Below are 21,167 nucleotides of genomic sequence, written 5' to 3'. Positions count from 1 at the left end.
TCTCCCTGAGGGACTATTAGCGGTGACTGGTTACTGGGAAAGGGGTGTCACTTTCTTCAGTAGTGTAGGCACAAAAAAGTAGTACAATCTGGGTGATGGTAGCACAGGCCTTTATTCTCGGCACTTGGGAGGCAGAGGCAGGTGGATCTCTGTGAGTTCCAGGCCAGCCTGGTCTACAGAGTGAATTCCAGGACAGCAAGGGCTACACAGAGAAACCCTGTCTCAAAAAACAAAACAAAAAAGTAGTCCATGCTTCAGTAAATAACCTTTCACACATGCTTATACAAATAACCCTAATTAAACTTAGTGGGTCACACAGAGCAAAAGAAGTGAAAGTGTGAGGAGTTTTTTGTGAAGAGGAAGCACTTCTGTGGAAGAGGGAGGGACTGAGAGAGGGTATTGGGGCTGAACAAACATGACTAAAGTTCATATATAGATGTAAAGTTCTATATAGTTTATATAGTTCTATATATGAACTTTATATAGCTCTATATATGAACTTTATATAGCTCTATACATGAACTTTAGACTTATGAATATATATATATATAGTCAAAGAATAAATATTTCAAAATTAGAAAAAAAAAGTCTTGAAAAGTAACACAACTTGCTTTAATGCCACAGAGTGGTATGGCCTTCCAGTCCACCTACTGTGCAATCATGCTGAATGTCTGTAACCTTTCTAAACTTAAGGTTTCTTATCTGCCTACATACGATAATAACTCAGGTCTGGCATTTGAGGTGAGATTATAGTGCCTTCATTTCTGACACACAAGCAACTGTTAATAAGAAAATGGTATTGGCTTATTAATTACTTGAGAATATACTTTAAAGTCCCACTAGCACATAGGATTTCTTTAGTGAGAGATGCTGTCCCATATGCTGAGCTTCCATAAGGCTAAGTGAGGTTACCTATTCTCAGCATCAGGAATGTAACATAGCAGAGAACCAGTAACCAGGTTCTTCCTTAGTGACATAAACAACTGGTTTGATTCAGAAGCAAAGCATTGAGCCAGATACTGCCTAAGCCCAGATTATTGCCTAGGAGCAAGGAGTTCAGTTGTGACCTCTGGGAATGATGGTGGGAGCAAAGAGTGTGAAAGGCGTACCAACCATGGATTGTGATCTCAGGGCACAGTGGTCTTCCCATCAGGAAGCAGTGGCCCACGTATACCCTAGTTTCCATGGAATGGAACAGCTGTTGGAGCTGCAGAAGAGAGGGCACCCACCTCCCACCCCAACAGTAACAACAGAATCAATAAGAACAAAAGATAATGTTTATCCTTCAGTATTCTAAAGAGAATGAAATAATGTGAGCCTAAAATGTTGGGCATGTGGATATAAAGTGCATGGACCGGTGACCAGTCAAGCGATACAACTTTTTATTAGTTCTGTGTTGTCGGAAAGACCCCTGCGTACTTGACAAAACAGAGGCTCTGAAACTACTGTGATGACTATTCCAGCAAAAAACCAGGAACAAGGTGTGACAGCATGTACTTTGACAGTAGATAAACTCGGGGTCGGTCTGAAGGATGTGAAGTATGGTAACATGTATTTTCAGTTAGAGCCATTGGTCATGGATACATTTGGTGACCATCATCACCCTTAGCATTTTCTAGGTAATAGGACTTCATGCAAGGATTTTTTTTTTAATTTGCACTTTTTTAAAAAAATTTATTTTATTTTTTTGCAAGGATCTTAAAGTAGATCAATGATTTGGAGAAACAAAATATTAGGAATAAGTAATTTCAGTTCAAGTTGTACAAAAAGACACAGTGATATAACAGTTTGACAAGACAAAAGTCCTTCTTTTAGCAATGGAATGTCTGAAAGTACATTTTTAAAAATTCTATAAATAATGACTTAAAACAATGAAAGTTTTCTGGAGATCTTCATTGTATTTTGCATGAGAAAAGATTTTTTTCTAGTATCCTGGTAATAAACTCCTTGTTACTTTTTTTTTCTGCTCAGAAGGAAAAATATTATAGTAATTAAATATCTGATGTGTATTTTAGATTAAAATATCTGTTCCATATTTTTTTTAAATTAGAGCTTGTTCTACTATTGTGCACGACATTCACTTCTTGCCTGAGCACGTGTGTGTTGGGGTGCTGCCATGCCCAGGTGTCTGTGGAAGTCAGCAGACAACCTTGGCCGTTGGTTCTCATCTTCCACCTTGTTTGACGCAGGGTCTTTTTGTTGTACTTCTAGTGTAAGTGGCACACTAACTGGCTCCCGCAAGTCTGCTGTCTGTGTCTCACATCTTCACAGCAGGGATGCACTAGCCTTGCAAACACTTGGGCTACTGCATCCAGGTTTCCACGTGGATTCTGAGGCTCTGAACTCGGATCCTTAGGTTTGTTCAGCAAGTGCTGCTCACTGGGCTGTCTTCTCAGCCCTGGATCCACTTCTGATTTTACATTTTCCTTTAAAGAGTTACCTCCATCGGGAGTGGCTAGGTGATGCCACAGTAAAATGATTTCTAATCTTAGTGATTTCAAATAGCAAAGGCATAATTCCCACCTATGCTGCGTGTCTCATCATGAGCTCATTGCAACAGAGTCTTAGAATCCCCACCTCAAAGTTTTCATGAATTCATATGAAAAGAATGCAGGACAATTAAATCCTAACTTTTATTGTTTCTAGCTAAGAAAGTAGGACATATACCTTTTTGTGCTTCTCATATTTAATTGGCTGCCAGCTGTCACATGTTCATACCTGAATTCAAGGAGGCCAGAAACATAGCAGTTGTCTGGCAGGCGAAAAGATAGAAATATTGGTTAAACTGCTAATGACTGCTACAAAAGACTGCTGTCCTCTATTCCTACTGAGATTTTAAAAGCAATATGCATTGGTGCAATTATAAATCTAAGCTAGACTGAAAGCTTATTTTTTCTTATAAGATTAGGTGAAAAATAAGAAAATTGAAATCTAAAAAAGTAACATTAAATAAATCCAGCAAACAATATTGTTTCTATTTGACAAAATAAAATCTATACCTTAACTTTTGTGAAGAACCAAGAGATAGAAAAAGAGAAAGGAGCAAAATAAGAAAGGAAAGAAGGAAAGAAGGGAGGGAAGGAGGGAGGGAGAGAGGGAGGGAGGGAGGGAGAGAGGGAGGAAGGGAAGAAGAGAGGGAGGAAGGAAGGAAGGGAGAAAGAAAGGAAGGAAGGAAGGAAGGAAGGAAGGAAGGAAGGAAGGAAGTAGGCAGTAAGAGTAAGGGAAAATAAGAGGATGTATAGATAATGTACAGAAACGATTTTTACATGAATCACCAAAAACACTGCCCTGGCTGGGGAGAAAGCTCAGTGGGTAAAGTACTTGTTTTGCAAGCACAGGGATTAGCATTTGATCCCCAGAACCAAGGCAACAAATCCAGACAAGCTGCTGCAAAGATACCTTTAAACCCAGTGCTGGGGAGGCAGACACAGGCAGATCCTTGAGCCCCACTGGCAGCCAGCCTAATCTATGTGGCTAGTTCCAGGCCAGTGAGACACAAGGTCTCAAAGCGAGGTGGAGGTACCTGAAACACAACACTTGAGGTTGTCGTCAAACCTCTACATGCCTATACACACATATGCATGGAGACAAAAGCAACACACACACACACACACACACACACACACACACACTACTTTAAATATTGGATTTTGTCTTATAAGACTATTATTTTACAATGTTGTTTTAAAAGAAAACTGTTTTTTTTTCTCCCCCTCAGGAAAATATAAACATTGATGAAGCTTCAAGATGCCTGGTGAAGCACATACTTGCAAATGAGTGTGACCTTATAGAGACTATAGAACCGGACATTGTGAAGCCCCACCTCACATCACCCAAGGTTGTCAGCTGCTCTGGCTGTGCCAAATCCTAGAAGGCGCCTCTGCTGGCATATGCCAGACAGAACCCCATGGCCCTAATGAATTGTGCTTCAATTTTGCTTGATTACCATTTTGGTAAGTGTCAGGATAGAGGAGCACACGTGACAAGCCAAAGACGTATGATGGCATGTTTCCTGTCAGAGAGGAACAGCAAATGGTCTTTATATGTTTTCCCAACCATCAGCACAGTGTTTACAAGCTTTTTAAATATTAGTGTGTTGTAAAATGCTGTTTTATCACTGAGCAAAGTCACTCAGGGACACATCCAGCCGGGATACATGTTCCTTTAAATCAGCCGAGGCCTCTGGTCTTCTTGAGAAGGGGAATAAGAGAGCAAGGCAGAGGTCAAACTAAGTGTGGGATTTGCCTTGCCCCGGTACGTCTCTTTGTTCAGCTTTCAATTTGTTTCTGGGTGGTCCTATAGGTCTATTAAATAGAAACGGTATTTTTGCCGTTCTTGGCAGACCTGAGGGTTATCTGTGATGTTGCTCTTCAGAGTCGTGAGCACAGGCAGCCTCTGCTTTTGTTGCCTTTGTCGTTACTTGCTGTGCCCCGAATGCTGGTTTAACTGAAAACTGTGTGGAAAGATCTGCTCCCTGTGTGTGCCTTTCTTTTAGTATCCTCGGACTCAAGCTGTGGGACTGCTCTGTACATGTAAGATATATTATATATATATTTTCACAAGTGGAAAATAAAACATTAAAGATGCTGTTTCCCTATTTCTCATATTGCCTTCAATTTCTTTCTTAGTACTGTGGCTTTTTTAACAATGCAATCGTGTTTCTCAAATTCCATTTCTACATTTGATTTTAGAAAGGAGGTGTGGAATTGGGATGAGTTCATTCTGTCTGCGTCAACTGTTTCATTCAGTATTTAGGTCAAGGAAATAGCCAGTGTTCATGCATTTTTGGCTAATCACAGAAATATATCTATACATTCTGACCAGGAATTTTACAGAACAGTGAATATAAAAACAAACAACTGGCCATATTGTTGAAATGTTGCAGGTGGGTAACATTTTTAATAGAACTATTTTCCTTTGATATTCACAGTACACTCACAAAATCTTCAAATTTTACAACATATATTTTTAGTGTATACTCTCGACATTCATTGTTTCTGTAAGCATCACACACGTGTTAGTATTGTGTTTCTTTTTCCCTTAAGAGGTGCACTTACCTCTGATGCAGTTGGCCCATGAGGCAAATAGTCCAGAATTTTCTGGGAATTCATGTTTCTTGAACCAGCTCTCACATATAAGAGCAAAGAATGAGTTATACATACCCTCAAATTTCTTTTCAGTCACAAATAATAGTGCCAAGGCATGTTCTGAGGACTGTCCCTAGTGACATTAAGTACCTGGTTTTTATGGAGAGAATTTTCCACTTGATTTATTCAAAATGATTACCTTGTTCCTCTACTGATGTTCTTGGGCTAAGCTTCCAAACAAATTACATTCATGCAAATCCAGGTCTTACTATGTGAAAGGCAACCTAAGTTTGTTAAGATGGAGGTAAACTGAGGAGGAAGAGTCTTAGTATCAGATGCTTGAATTGACTCATTTCCAAACAAGGCACAGCCAGGCTGGACTCATTGCTGGGTGAGAAAAGCTATAAGCAGTAGTACCAGATTACTAAGATTCTCATGAGGTGGGGAGAAGACAGCTGAAGAGTAAATATAATTCTTTCAAACACAAGCTTTTGCACAGCAAAGGATACGATCAAGAGTACGAGGAGACAAATTACAGAATGGAAGACGTGTTCAAACTATTCACCTGGTAAAGATTTCATATAAAATATACGGGAACTCTAAAAACTCATTAACATTAATAATAACCCAATAAAAATGATCTGAAGAGATTCTCTTCCAATGTGAAAAATGTCAATGGTCACCGAATAAAAGTAGAACATGACTAGACATCAAAGAAAGGGATGTAATTCCACACTATGAGATATAATTCTACTCTAATCAGGATAGCTAACATCACAGAAGAAAAAAATAACAAATGCTGGTAGAATATAAAGAAAATGAAAGTCATACACTATTGATAGGGATGAAAACTAATACAACAGCTATGATGATCTATATAAATGTCCTTAAAAATCTAAAAATGTATCTACTACATGGTTCAGCCATACATTTCTAGGTCTATACTCAAAAAGAATTGAGAAAAGCATATCAAACAAATATTTATTGCATTGCTATTCACAACAGCTAAGTTGTGGTGTCAACCAAGGTATCCATTGGCAGACAAATGGATGAAGAAAATGTGTAGATAGCTGTGGAATATCACTTATCCATAAAAAAGAATATGATCCTGTCATTTGTAGCAAACTAGAACTAGAAATCTTGATACTTACCCAGTGTACATAGGAAGGATTCTACTTCACTGTCAGCTGCTGCTTGATTAGTTCTGGACACTTATGTTCATAGACTGGTACTTAGGAAAGGTACTTAATTCAGACAGGATAATTCATCATGATGTGCAAGAGGAAACAGGATTGCTGAACACCAATGGATCAGGGAGGCATATGTCTGGAAGTCTGGGCTCACTGGGATCCTTCTGATGTTTCCATGCATAATGATAGCTGCTGGAGCAATTGCAATATCCCTGGTGAGAATAACCAGGGACTCACATTCCTGGGGACAAAGTCTGACCTGTAGTGTTATATGGGATACTTGGTCTAGAAGCAACTGAGTCAAGAGAGTGAGAGTGGTAGAGAAAAATCATGAACATCAGTTATGATCTCAAAGATAAACCACAGCAGAAGGTAGCGGAGATTGTTTCACTACCCTTCCTATTTTTATTACTCTCTCCTTATCCCTCCCCTTTTCCTTCTTAATAAGACTCAAGCTTCATAAACTGTGGGTCGGGACTTTTTAAGGGGCAAAACAATCAAATGTAGGGACTGTGAAAATTCAGCAACACTAAAAGATTCCTGAACACACTACAACTGAACCTTATTTTAAAAACCAACACGTCATGAACACAGTGTGTTTCTGGCTGCACTCAACCTGTGCTGTATCACAAGGTCTTACTGAAGCCTTAGTTCTGAATATAAAACACATGCTCTTTTCACTGGGTGTGTAATGCCACCAAATGCTGCCTGAAGCACTTTGGCTCAGATTGGAGATTATCGTGTGTTGAGAATTGCAGTGCTTTTATTGTACATAAAGAGTTTTCTCCTCTTACAGAAGTGTAGTGTCGTAATTCTGTAAAGAGAAAACTTTTAATGTTTTCCTGACATCCATGCCTCAGCATGCACATGTAAAATAAATATTTGAACGATTTGAACTACATCATGTCAGAATACTTGATTTGAAAAGTTGCTATTTAAATTTCTGAACTGAATTTCAAAAATCCATTAAAGGAGTTTTGACTTGGGGTTAAGATAGACTTTTAAGCAATTGCTGAAATGACCCTAAACGCACTTCTACCATTTCGTACTACATATTTATATGAAGTAGAGTTGTCAACATTAATGACTACAAAATCAGGACATCAAACAACAGAAATATCCTTGAAAGATCATCAATGTCCTGAAAAATTTAATTCTTTATGAAAAAAATAATAACATCCCTCTCATTAGGATGCAAATAGATTTTAATCTTCAACAAATGGTAAAATCGGATGTACAGCAAAGAATTTTTAAAATTTATTCATTTATTATTTGTTATCTGTAAATATTTGAGATCTATACCCAGTCTGTATACCTATATGCTCATGGTTTTTCAAAAGTTTCTCTGTGAGAAGGGGTCACAAGTCAAAAAAATGCTTAAAACCAGTGGCTTTCTTGAAAAATTCATGAAAGACCAGAGTGTTCGGAAGATGCAGAATGAGTACATGCAGAGTACACAGACAATAGCAAGGGATGCCAAAGACGTTCTGTGGAAGATCTGCTACAGTCTCCTGGGCCGTTGCCTGCAAGCTTGCTCTAGATGCCTAGGGTCAGAGCACCACAGAATTCAGACCTCCTGGACAAGCCTCATGCAAGACTAGTGTAAATTAGCAAATAGTCAACCTTTCTCACTTTGGCTTGAATAAACCTCAGGCTTCCTCCTCCAGAGGCCTCCAAAGACAGTTACACTGAGTGGGAAACTGATTATTGCAACCTGTTTGGTTTCCGTTCGTCCCTGCCTCCATTTTCTGTCGTATCGCCAGTGAGTCCCAGGATCTGTAAGTAATTTTCATTTTTGTTTGAGCTCTGAGTGCTTGTGGATCTTAAGACATCAGGGCATCTAGTCGGTAACTGTGAATTTTATAAAACACATTTTTTGCTTGTTGTATTTGTTTTGATTTGTTGATACAGAGTGGCCTCAAGCTCATGTTATCCCTACCTTAGTCTCCTGAGTAACTGGAATTACAGATGTGTGCCACCCCATCCAGTCATTACTACTTAATTTCTAAAATGTTTAAATTTTATTATTTCATTTGTAGGGGTATTTTGCCTATTTGTATATCTGTGTATCGTGTTTGTGCAGTACTGTTGGAAGCTGGAACTGGGCTTTGGATCCACTGGGACTGGAGTTACAGACAATTGTGAACTGAATTGTGGATGCTGAGAACAGAACATTGGGCCTCTGGAAGAGTATCCAGTGCTCTCATCACTCACCTTCATTCCAGCTCCTACATTATATACAATACATCCACTGATGCATAGGGCTGATACATGTTTTTAAAGACAGAAGCTGTTATCTAAATTTGTATAATTATATTTATTATTTATTAATTATTAATATTATAAATCACAAATTTTAAAATTACATTTATTTCTTTATTTTGTATTTGTGTATACATGCATACATACTCATTCTTGAAAACATGTGTGGAGGCTGTAAAAAAAAAAAAACCTTCAGAAATCGGTTTTCTCTTTTTCTCCTACCATCACATTGTGGGGCCCAGGGATCAAACTCAGGTCATCAAGCTTGGCAAGAGGCACCAGGTAATTCATTGGCCTTCTCCACAAACTTACATTTATTACTCAACTACTATGTTGCCACTACTGCAGCTGGGACTGTTTCTGGAGAGATAAATGACTAAGTCATGGTCTTAGACCTTAAGATGCTATGGTCAAAGACGCAAACACATAAGCAATTCATTTTGTGCTAAGAAAGAAGGTAAATGTCCAATAAGGTAAAATATTTCTTATTAAAATATAATTTGTTTTTAGATGTTGGGACATTAGCTATAATTGTAATTAAGGGGGGAAAGGGTGTGTTCCTACTATTCTCTTCCTAAAACATCAAGATTTAGACACCCTAGAAAAATTTGTTTGGCTACCTTTTCCTATTATTTGGAATATTCTGGGTTTTTTAGGGTTCAGGGGTTTTGTTTGTTAGTATGCTTGTTTGTTTTTTGTGTGCCTGTCACGGGGCAGGGAGTGTCTTAGAATCAAGGATCCAAACAACGGTGTAGTAATATGGGATCACTCAGTTCTGTAGTCAGTGGTCAACTTTCCAAGCTCATACAGCTACTTGCTGTCAGAACAAGGACTCACACCCAGGAAGCCTGATGCCAATGGCCATGTTGTTAAATGTTATGGTAAACTCTCTTCTTAGATGTTTGCAGGATGCAGTGCTACTAAATACCAGCTGCTACCAAGCACTTCTCTTCAGCACCGAGAGAGATGCTGCTACACTATCTATACAAACACTTAGCACAGTGCCTAAAACATGGCAAGTAGTAAAAAGTGATTATTGTGCTATTCTCCTGTTGACTTAGTTATTACTAAGCTAAAGAAGTGCAAGCATAATCATCTGATGAGATGATATATATGTTTTAGAGATGTATACAGCCTTAGAACCCACTCACTGGTACAGTTTAGTGGTTGGTTTCAGTGATAGCTGAAAAGAATGATTTTCTTTGGGGAAAAACAAAAACAGTAGAAAATTAATTGTAATGATAGACACACAACTTCATGAATATATTAAAATCCATTGAAAGGTGGGATAAAAAGTGAGCAAATAAATTACAAAGTCCTCACAAGAAACAAAGAAAAGGCAGAAAAAGAGAAACACAAAGTTGTTTTTTTTCTGAAGCATTAATGTAGTTCAGCTGGGGGAAATTGTCATGATCTGACGCCATAGGAAGGTGTCTTCTGAAGTGTGCTCGTATCACTGCTGATATCTGTCTCCCCAGCCCACCCTGCTGAACTCACCGCTTGCTCTCAGATGCTGGGAAGTACCATTGTGCGTAGCTTTAAATTTAGCTACTTCTGAGCTGTCCCTGTCCCCTGATATTCTTTGCGGCTTTGAATTCCCCCAATCAATAGAACACCTTCCAATACTGGAAGGAAAGGAGCATGAGAAACTCCGGATGCAAGGTGAGAAGAACAGATGAACTAAAGCGAGAGTCTGAAACACGGGAGGAAAGTGCCTCTGCAAAGCGTGGCCGCACATACGTTTGTCAGCGTGGCCGCACATACGTTTGTTAGCGTGGCCGCACATACGTTTGTCAGCGTGGCTGCAAACACGTTTGTCAGCGTGGCCGCACATACGTTTGTCAGCGTGGCTGCACATACGTTTGTTAGTGTGGCTGCACACATGTTTGTTAGCACGGCTAAGACTGAAATGCTCCATTTCAACAACCAGCTTATTTTCTTCAATCGAATTAGTTGTCCAGGCACAGGCAGTATATTCCTAAATTCAGTATGCTAGCTGACTTTAGACATAAGGCCCAGGAAGTTAACAATGCAGAAGGTCTGGATCATGCTTTCCATTCGAACACGAATCAACCTTATGCAAATGTTTCTTTTTCTTTTTCTTTTTCTTTTCCACATCAAATACCAAAGGATGTGCTGATACTTGTAATACATTCTTGTATTTTCTGTTGCCTTGAACCGAAGTTTTAAGAAGTTATGTTGGATGTGCAACATCAATCAATTTGTATTCATAGAAGTCTTTAATCAAATTGCTCTCAAGTCACTGCTCTGAGCATGTCTCTGTATTTGTATTAAATAGGCCACCTGTCAAGGTTTGTAACAAAATACATAGTGCTTAATATGTGTTAGTTTTTTTTTCTGTGATAGCTGTTGTCATGGAAACCTGAAGAATAAAATGTCATGGTTCTCTGCACTTTAAGTTTGGAATTTCTTTAGAGGAAGAGAGAGTGGTTAATAAGACAGGGAAAAGATGGAACCAAGGATGGAGGTGACTGTCTCTGTTTCTACTACGTGGCACTCTTCATTTTTATAGTATTTTTTATTACAGTAAGAGGTAATAGATATTATTTATTGCTAGACCCTACAATATATCTCTTCCAAATACAGTGCCATTTAATTATCCTTACTACTCTGTTGGTTGGAGGGTTTCAAATTATAGCAATACATAATAAATAAATAAATAAATAAATAAGCTTATAGAAAAAGAAAAATGTTCTTATCATGATTCTGGAGAGATTTGTAGCCAGTATATCTGCCTTTCTGCTTAATTTGAATACTCCCTCCTTAACTAATGTGAGATGCAGGGATGTATTTGTGATGCAGGCTGTACCATGTAGTCCTCTGTGCTCCCCCCTCCAAACTTTAGTAAAGCAGACTACAGGGTGTGTCTGTCATTTTCTCACTCCAGCAGTAGGTCAGCGAACTCCTAACCTGTGCACAGTGGGGTGAGAGCCAAGCACCGAGAGTGGGGCAGCAAAGACAGTGAAAGAGACTGTCTAAGTCTCTGGGTTTCAACGATGCAAGAATCCTGATTTAACCTTTAATATCTTGTTATAAGAAGTAAGAAATTCTCATTCTGTTTCTTCGCATTTTTGTTCAGTAAAGATTGAGCTGATTCTCTACTGTCCATAAACCAAATGTCCCTGACTACTATAGCAGAGTCCAAGTTCTGCATAGCAAGAGTGGGTTAGACCTGTATCCTGTTGTACTAGCTGGCTTTGTGTGTCAACTTGAGACAAGATAGAGTAATCAGAGTGGAAGGAGCTTCAATTGAGAAAATTGAGCTTCCATGATATCCAGCTGTAAGGCATTTTCTCACTTAGTGATCAGTGGGGGAGGGCCCATCCCACTGTGGGTAGTGCCATGCCTGGGCTGGTGGTCCTGGGTTCTATAATAAAGCGGGCTGAGTAAGCAGGGGAAGCAAGCCAATAAGCACCTCCCCTTTATGACCTCTACATTAGCTCCTACCTCCCAGATGCTGCCCTGTTTGAGTTCTTGTCCTGATTTCCTTCAGTGATGAACAGCAATGTTGAAATGTAAGCCAAATAAATCCTTTCCTTCCCCAACTTGCTGTTTGGTCATGGTGTTTTCAAAGCAGCAATAGAAACCCCAACAAACACACCTGTTAATTGTGTTCATGGTCCACAACGCCCACATTCCTGACCATAATGCTCATTAACAACTACAACTCCCACTTTTTTAATTGGGCTTTTATCTTCAAATAGTCTAGTAGTATAGAAATATAAAGTTGATGAAAGGATGGGTGTTTCATGCTAATAAAAATCAGTTGGTCTCACAAAAATAAATAATAAAATGGTAAAACGTGGCCTACCTGATAAAAACAAGCATATTAAGATTTTGTGATTAAATTACTTGGTAAGATTATAGAGAACAGTATGTTAGACAAAGAGCATTTCGCATTGTGTATCAATTTGTATTTAAAAATTAGTACAGAAATGTTTCAAGTATATTTATATATCCATTAGGGAAGCAAATTTTTTAAAAAGCTATGAACTATAATTTGGGAGTCTATTTTAAAGAAAGATGGCTAATTCTGAGGGGAATTAAAAAAGGATAGGAATAAAAATTTTATGAAAATAGGGAATTAGATGGACCCATTGAATATCACCCAAAGAAGTGTGAGAGGAGCCGGCATGATAGTAAGACCTGTAATTCAAGCAAGGACACCAGAGGTAGGGGACTGCCGAAAGCTCAGGAACCACAGTTTGAACATTTCTCCATGTAGTAACAGCTATTTGATAGCAATGAAATGATAATTTTCAAATGTACTTGTTTTGCGTGTGAAACTGTAGAATTTCAGTAAAGAGGGAGACATACGTGAAGTTGAACAGAGAACATGTAATAGGAGGATTTCCTTCTTAGAAAGTGGAGATTAATTAGGAAGAAGTAGTTAAGGAATATAGAGGAAAGACGGCACTTCGAGAGAACACTTCCTCAAGGGAGAAAACTTAGCCAAGCCTCCCCACTTCTCATCCTCTGCCTGAGGCTGACATGGGGACACTGCTAGAGAGAATCTGCTGAGGTCCAGAGAACCCAGTGGATAAATGTGAAGAGATTTGTGCATGAGTAGATACACAGGGACCACTCTCTGGAAATCATTGGCAAGGATGCTACAGAAACCCACTGGGAGGTGAGCACCACTACCAAAGTCTTCTGACAAAAGAACTGCTAGCCAGGACAGAATCCTTTGGCATCAGACTGTAGAAGGAAGACCAGCACTGGATCTAAGCAGAAAAGTCCCCTCCGCCCCTTGGGATCTTTCTAGCACCCTCTACTGGCAAGGCTGTGCACTGTGCATGCTGGCAAAGGACAGAAGATTAGAAGAAGGCTCACCTCTGGAACCAAAGGAAAGAGTGCAGACCCTAGCTTCTTACTGTTAACTCCAAGTATTAAGTGGCAGTAGCTGTCAGGACTGTCTAGCAAACAAGAGAATGAGTGAGAATATAGAAAACCCCAGAATCTAAGAGAAGAAGGTGTGGGCAATAGAGCACATGAGATACAAAAGTGGAGGGACAGGAGAAGGGATGAACCCCAACAAAGTATGCATGAAAATGCCGTAAAGAACCCTGGTAACCTGCAAGGAAATTAGGGAAAATTTTAAAAATAAAAAAGAGATAAGGCAAGGACCACAGACTGAATTTGGAATAGAAATGCAATAAACCGGTAACCAACACACTGTGGTAATTATGGTAAGCCACAATAGCTCAACCATAAAAGACTCCTCATGTTTCAGGCTTAATTTAACCGTTTCCCTGCACTGAAATCATGGTGTGGAGCTCACCAGATGAGGTTTTTCCTGTCTTGAGTTTCTCCATCACCTTGGAGTCCTTTGCTTCTAGATATGTAGACAGAAGTGAATGAGAGAAGTTCCTAAGAGTAGAGACAGTCTTATAAGTGTTGTATTGAACACTTGCTCACACTGAGCTGACCAGAATTCAGGCTCCTAGTTCTATGAGAATTTGAGAATGTGCCAGAGACAATGTAATATCATCTTTGCCACACTAGATTTTTAAGTAATTTGTTCATTTTAAAGTTTTAGCATGTCCAAATGTCCCAAATTCAGTTATTGTATATATAATTTAAAAAATGATGATACTTACTGCATGTATTGATATTCAGTAAATATTTAATTAGTAATTAGGAAGGCTGGAAGAGAAATCCATATATGTGTAGGTATCCTAAAGAGGATATGATAAGAAAAGTATTCAATTTGTGGTTTATAGTGGGAACCAGAAAAGCCTATTTTTTTGTAGTGATCAAATTTACAGATTTTTTTTAATTTAATTTTATTTTTTTTGTTTTTATTTTCAATACAATTCAGTTCTACATATCAGCCATGGATTCCCTTGTTCTCCCCCCCTCCCGCCCCCCTCACCTTCCCCCCAGCCCGTCCCCCATTCCCATCTCCTCCAGGGCAAAGCCTTCCCTGCAGACTGAGATCAACTTGGTAGAATCAGTCCAGGTAGGTCCAGTCCCCTCCTCCCAGGCCGAGCCAAGCGATCCTGCATAGGCCCCAGGTTTCAAACAGCTGACTCATGCAATGAGCACAGGACCTGGTCCCACTGCCTGGATGCCTCCCAAACAGATCAAGCCAATCAACTGTCTCACCCACTCAGAGGGCCTGATTCAGTTGGTGACCCCTCAGTCACTGATTCATAGTTCATGTGTTTCCGTTCGTTTGGCTATTTGTCCCTGTGCTTTATCCAACCTTGGTCTCAACAATTCTCGCTCATATAAACCCTCCTCATTCTCACTAATTGGACTCCCAGAGATCCACCCGGGGCCTAGTCATGGATCTCTGCATCCAGATCCCTCAGTAGTTGGATTAAAAAATCATCTGTGTGCCAGATAATGGTTGCCTTGCCATGAACCTTGTATTTGAAGAAATTCTACGTGTAGAAGCTTTGATATTGGTAAAGCCTAGCATGAATTTTCCACACATACTCTAACCCTTTGGCTCTTTAATTTGCAAAATTGAAGTGTTGCTAATCATACCATAGTCTCTGGTTACTGTGAAGATTCCACAGCAACAACATGGACAGTAGAAATGTCGGGAGTATTGCAGTACATGCTTTGTTGCAGGCACAGCAATGAGTGCTTTGCATGGAGAGAAGTATTTCAAGCATGTAGAAAGCTTTCGTTTTTGTTAGTTCCCCACTTTCTCCATGATCACAATAATAACTATTCCAGTTCATATTCCAGTCTGTCTTCCCTGAATTCCAAGAAATATTGAAATAGTACCCAACTGTTTCCATATGGACAGCAATGTAAATATGCAAATGATATATAACACTACAACTATGAATATGTAGCACTTAATTTTAATTTGGTTAACTACGTATACTATTGTTTCTTTGTTGGTAACCTGATAATCAGATGCTAAAGATGTTGTTAGGAGGCATGTGGTTAAAGAAATAAAAATGTTTTTAGTTCTACAAAAGAGTGATTAGGTCTTTATAAGCTTCTGTATGTTATGAAAAATAAAATGAATACAAAAGTCATGAGTGATTTCACTTCCCAAAGTAACCACCATTTTTCTGTCTAAAGGGAATTAATGTTTAACCTGATGATGGAATCTGATTTTTTTTCTCTTTATGATGAATATCTTTGTAGTTTGTGAACTTCTTATATATCATAAATTTCTAGTGTGGATAGAAATTATACACATTATAATCCAGTATAGTTTATGTATGCAATCACATCACTAATGAGGGACTTATTTGTTTTCACCAATAATTTTAATTTAAAATATCTCAAAGATAAGCCTTTATATATAATCATGATTAATTCATTAGAATAAATTTCTGGAAATGAAACACTGATTCATAATTTATGCAAAATTTTAAAGCCACCTAAAAATTGTTTTGCAGAAATCATGTACTGATCTCTCCTTCTCATGAGGATATTTGAAAATAATCAGTGAGCAGAGCAACCTAGGTTCCACTTTTCTACATGGACTCAGAACTGTTGCAGATTCTTTGCAGAAAACCTCCCTGTGTTTGTGCTGGGGTGGACTGGCAAATGTATGAGTAGAAGAGAAATCCCTGCAGATACCAAAGGCATGATGTCATTTTTTACTGGAGACCCAATTAAACACAAACGTAGACACCTCCCTCCTCTCCTCAGTACACTTGAAAAGGGTCAGTTTGCACTCAAGTCCTTGGGGAGAAGTGTCACGGCACTAAATAAAAAATGATAAGCACAAATTGGTTTTCCTAGGAGTCTTTTATCTGCTAGGGAGATGTAACCTGTAGGCTTCAGTAAATCTGCTGGCTAATAATATTAATGAAATCAATGAGTCAAGTATTGTGTTTTATGGTATTGTATTTATTCTACCAAAGCACTATAAATTATAACATTTTTGAAACAATAATCGAATCTTCTTAGCCTGCTTTCAATCTATGACAAAAAATGCATTTAAAAAAACACTATTGAGTCTGCTTTCATTTTAATCTTGAAGAAAATTGAATTACAGTGACAGAATAAATCAGCATAAAATATGCCCCCAGCAAAATTTAGGGTTTTTTTAATTTTTTTTTGTTTTTTACCTTAATTTATAGAGGTTTGTGAGCCCTTGTGTCATACGTCTGTAATCTCATCCCAGCACTCAGAAAGGCTGAGGCAGGAGAATGCTGCATTGGACATCACTCTGTTCTGACTCTATGTAGTGAGTCTCAAAAATATAAACAAAAATCAGGTTATTTGGTCCATTAGATTGGAAATTTACAAAATATTAGATACTAAGAACCTCTGGATTATGGAAAATAATATTAATCTACCATTTTAAAGACTTGTTTATGTGATTTTCTTGTGTTAAAGCTATACATAATCACACCATCCCCTTTGGTACTTCATACTTTTAATTTTCAGTTTATCTTGGCTGACTTTGAATTGGAATTAATGATATTTGTTAATATCATACCAGTTACTCTCTTCTTTGAAGTTTAGAGTAGGAGACAGAATGACTTTTAAAAAAACTTTTAGGTATCCTGCACACAAAGAACTACAGGTAACTGCGTAGGATATATGGTTTTCGCTGGAAAGAGCACACCAATTGGTTGTCCAGTGCCAGGTGGTCAGCCCTGAAGACATACATACAAGAAACATTATACAGACTCAACAGGTTATATTTAGGAATATATACATATTTATGCATGGATGCATGTATACATATATACATATGTATACATACAGTAACAATAAGAAAAGAGATTATGAATTTGAAGAAAAGCCTGGAGAGGTATTTTGGAGGGCTTGAAGGGGGAAAAGGGAATGGAGAAATGCTGTATTTATAATCTCAAAAATGAAAAAAAAAGCTTTTAGGTAATTCCCTGCTCTCCTCTCTCTTTCCTTTCACTCTATGGCCTGTTTGAGCTTTAATTTCTTCTAGGGGAAGCCTTCAGAAGCAACTGGTGACTAAACATTTACTGATAAAACTTTAAGATCCTGATAATGGAATTCCTAAGTGAATTAAGGGAGATAACTGATGTAGAATATTTAGAGTTGTCCCTGGCTTTTTGCTCTCCAAAGATGTTAGCTAGTGATATTCTGATGTGATTGGAATTCAAATGTCACACAAAACAAAAGGCATTTTGTGACCTTTTGTGCTGAGAGCATGTTCTACAACAACTATACATTTAAATTTGAGACATTTGACCCTAATCTTTGTTCTAAGAGTGTAACAAACACTAATGGTATTACAAAAGTTCATTTGACACCTCTAAGTATATTCTCTCATTCACTGGAATCTCTTGGATGAAACTCTGTGGGTTTGTGTGCACATGTGTATACTCACACATATGCCTGAAACATTTTCAAGGTTTATTTTTATTATTTTTTACTGATGTTTATGTGCATTATGAATGCATAGTCTATGCAAGTCTAGGCAGATGCCAGAAGCATCAGATGCCATGGAGCTGGACTTATAGGCACTTGTGAGTCTCCTGGGAACTGAACTCCATTCTTTTGTAAGAGCAGTTCACACTCCTTTTCTATTTCACTTAAACTTTTCCAGACATTATATTTTTTTATTAAATTTGTTTATTTTACATCCTGATTACAGTTTTCCCTCCAGCCTCTCCTCCCATTTCTTCCCTGAACCTCTTCCTCTCATTCATTTCTCCTTTGTTTCTGTCCAGAAAGGGGCAGGGGTCCCATGAGTATCAACAAAACATGACATATCAAGGTACAGTAGGACTAAGCTCCTCCCTTTTTATTCAAGCTGAGCAAGGCAATCCAGTATGAGGAACAGGTTTCCAAAAGCCAGCCAAAGTGTTAGGGACAGCCCCTGCTCCCACTTTTAGGAGCAGACATCATATTTTAATCATGATATTTTCCTCTCTCAGCTTCTGCCAGATCCTCTCCTCCTCCTCACCCAACCCACTGCTGCGCCATCTATGCTTACACTTTGAATCCATTCACTCACTTCTGAAGATTCTAGCTGGTGACAATGGAATTCAGTGTGAAAATTTTCCACATAGGTACACATGAAGTTTCCTTTCATCACTTCCTTTCATTTTTCAGAACATCAATCAAAGAAAACCTGCAACTCAAGAAGTGGTAATGAATTCTGTGAAAATTGAAAAATAAAATAATATAACAAGGAAAGAGATTTTCCTGTGCTCCAGGGCATGAATGTCATTGAATATTTAATCTCAGAGTTTATTTGTCATTATATTATTGCATTTTATACACTATACATAATCAGTTTATATATGAGAAAACTGAAGACAAGTTCCTCCTTATATTTAGATTATGTTTTGATAAAGTCCAGATATAGTTATCTGTAATATTTAAGCAATTACTAAAACAATCAGAAGAGACCAAAGAACTTTATTTAAAACCAAAGTGAACACTAAGGAAACACTTGGAGTTCCTTGGATCTACTGTGTATTCAAGTGGAAATAAATATCAATGATTTAGTTTGGTATTAACTTTTCTAAGTAAAAGGAATGAATTTTTATTATTTCCTCAAACCTATAAAAGGTGAAACAATAACAAAAATCATTTAATATCAATATTGTTCAGAAGACAAAAAATGAAAAGATTGTTTTGGGTTTCACAGTGGTTGGGTCTGTTCTCCAGGACATGGTGGAAATGTAAACACAGGATACAGGTTCCCCTTAGCCTGACCTGACCAATCCAAATTCTAAAGCAGTGAGCATGTCAGTATAGTGTATTTGCTCCACCCATGGCCTTGGGCTATAGGGCCCTAAGGAGGTGGTACTTCCTGTCGCTGTATGTGACCTCTAAAAAGGAGAGGAAGAAGGGTCACAGGCCCCTTCTCCCTGCCTCTGACTGTGAGGTAGATTTGCTCCTGGTCAGATCAGAGGATGACTTCAGCTGTCTACTCAGTTCTGTATTCATGAGTGTATTTCCTCAATTTATATCTTAATAAATCCCCATTACCCATTAAATAGACTCATGTGGATTGATCTTATTAAGTGGCGCCCAATGTGGAGCATGAACCCAGGACCCTGAGATTTAAGAGTCTCATGCTCTACCAACTGAGCTAGCTAAGAAAATGGGAATCTACCTCTTGAAGAGTCGAATTCGGATGCCTTGATTTTGGTGTAATTATAGTCACATCCACACCTGTGTCCAGTAATCCTTCAAGGACAGTGTTATTAATTCGCAGTTTAAGCTTTGGTCTTTGTTCATTTATGGAAGTCTACCAAAATATTCATTTCATGGTGTTTTTTGGAATTTTTTATCTATCTATCAAAGTTGTTCTATTATCCAGTGCAGTATCATTCTTTACATTAGGCCCTGGGTTATTTAATCATCCTTGGAGGAATTTCCTCTACAATGATTGAAAATGTTTGGACCATGTTCAATTTAAGGATCTGTGAGAGGCTCCTGAGGAGGTTCTCTCTCCTTTTAAGAGGTCACATATAATGGCACCACCTCCTTCGGCCTCTATAGCCCAAGATCATTGGCAGAGCAAATACCACTATAGGTCACCTTCAATGCATAGTGACAGCCCAGCTTTGAGTATGATTTTTTTTTTGATTCATAGATGCTTCTACAGGGTGTTGGTAAAAACAGAACACCCTATTATTTTAATACACCCTTTTAAAAGCTAGGTGGTTTTAAAACCACACTATTCCATATTTGGTGTTGAAATCCCTTTGATTTTGCTATTTTATCTGTTGTTGCATTAAATTTCTGATGAGATGCTAGATAATAACCATCATAAGGGTATATCCTTTTGCCTGTTGGTGTGACTACATTTCTAGAATAGCTGATACATACTGGCATATAAATGGGCCTGGTGGAGATTCCTAACATCTTGAATAACTTCTATTGACAAATGAAAAAAAAAAAAAGAGAGACAGGCATTTATCAGACTGTGATTGCTCCAAACCACAAAAAAAAAAAAAGCAGGAACCATGACCACGCCTAACAGCAACTTTGAAATCTTCAAAAAGATGACAGGATCCCACAATGATGGTTCCACATGGACTATGGTAAAGCCATTAAGCTGATTAACACCATGGAAAGATCTGCTTTGGCCTACAAACTACTCAGGACAATTTTGAGATGGCTGAGATGATCCAGCCTGACAGACTACTCAAACAAGGACTTGTGATGTGCCCTGAACTTTCCTATTATGCAGAGACTGAACAAATGATACAGGACTTGACAATTAACCCAAAAAGTTTCTTTTCAGGATCCCCTAAAGATTCTTCACCCCTAGAAAGCAGGAAGTAATTTTAAGAAAAAGATGCCCACATTCCCAAGAAGTGGGGTGGGTAGTTTTTGGTCATTTAATGAGTTTTGGATATTGTCATTGTTTATGATGGTTGGTTAAAAGTTGTTAATAGTTAATGGTCAGGAAAAAAGCTGAACAAGGAGATTAGATTCAGAGTTTTGTTTAAAAAAAAGATAAAGAAATAATAGGATAAATGGGTAGATCACTGAATCTACACTAAAAAGAAAAAGGGGAAGATAAAAAAATGACAAAACGTAGAGTACTGAATCTATTATGAAAAGAAAAATACTTTTAAAAAGGAGCTACTTGTTTTAAATAAGATAAGTAATGAAAATTTTTTGTCTGAGTTTATCAAATGTTACTGGAATGGACATTGTTTTATATATATATATA

The 21,167-nt window shown here is 38.1% G+C and overlaps 1 protein-coding gene across 1 annotated transcript in view; it reads left to right on the top strand.

Moving 5' to 3' along the window:
• Positions 1 to 4,589, top strand: part of Rab38 (RAB38, member RAS oncogene family) — a 63,757-nt gene extending 59,168 nt beyond the window's left edge. The window contains exon 3 of the mRNA XM_052763502.1: positions 3,719 to 4,589. Within this exon, the coding sequence (XP_052619462.1) occupies positions 3,719 to 3,871 (153 nt within the window). The 3' untranslated portion in view covers positions 3,872 to 4,589. The remainder of the gene's footprint in view (positions 1 to 3,718) is intronic.
• Positions 4,590 to 21,167: the final 16,578 nt, after the last annotated feature.

Source organism: Peromyscus californicus, unplaced genomic scaffold (assembly GCF_007827085.1).
Source record: "Peromyscus californicus insignis strain IS unplaced genomic scaffold, ASM782708v3 Scaffold_4__1_contigs__length_199733344, whole genome shotgun sequence".
Classification (NCBI taxonomy): Eukaryota; Metazoa; Chordata; class Mammalia; order Rodentia; family Cricetidae; genus Peromyscus; species Peromyscus californicus.
This window is presented reverse-complemented; position numbering and strand designations above follow the sequence as displayed.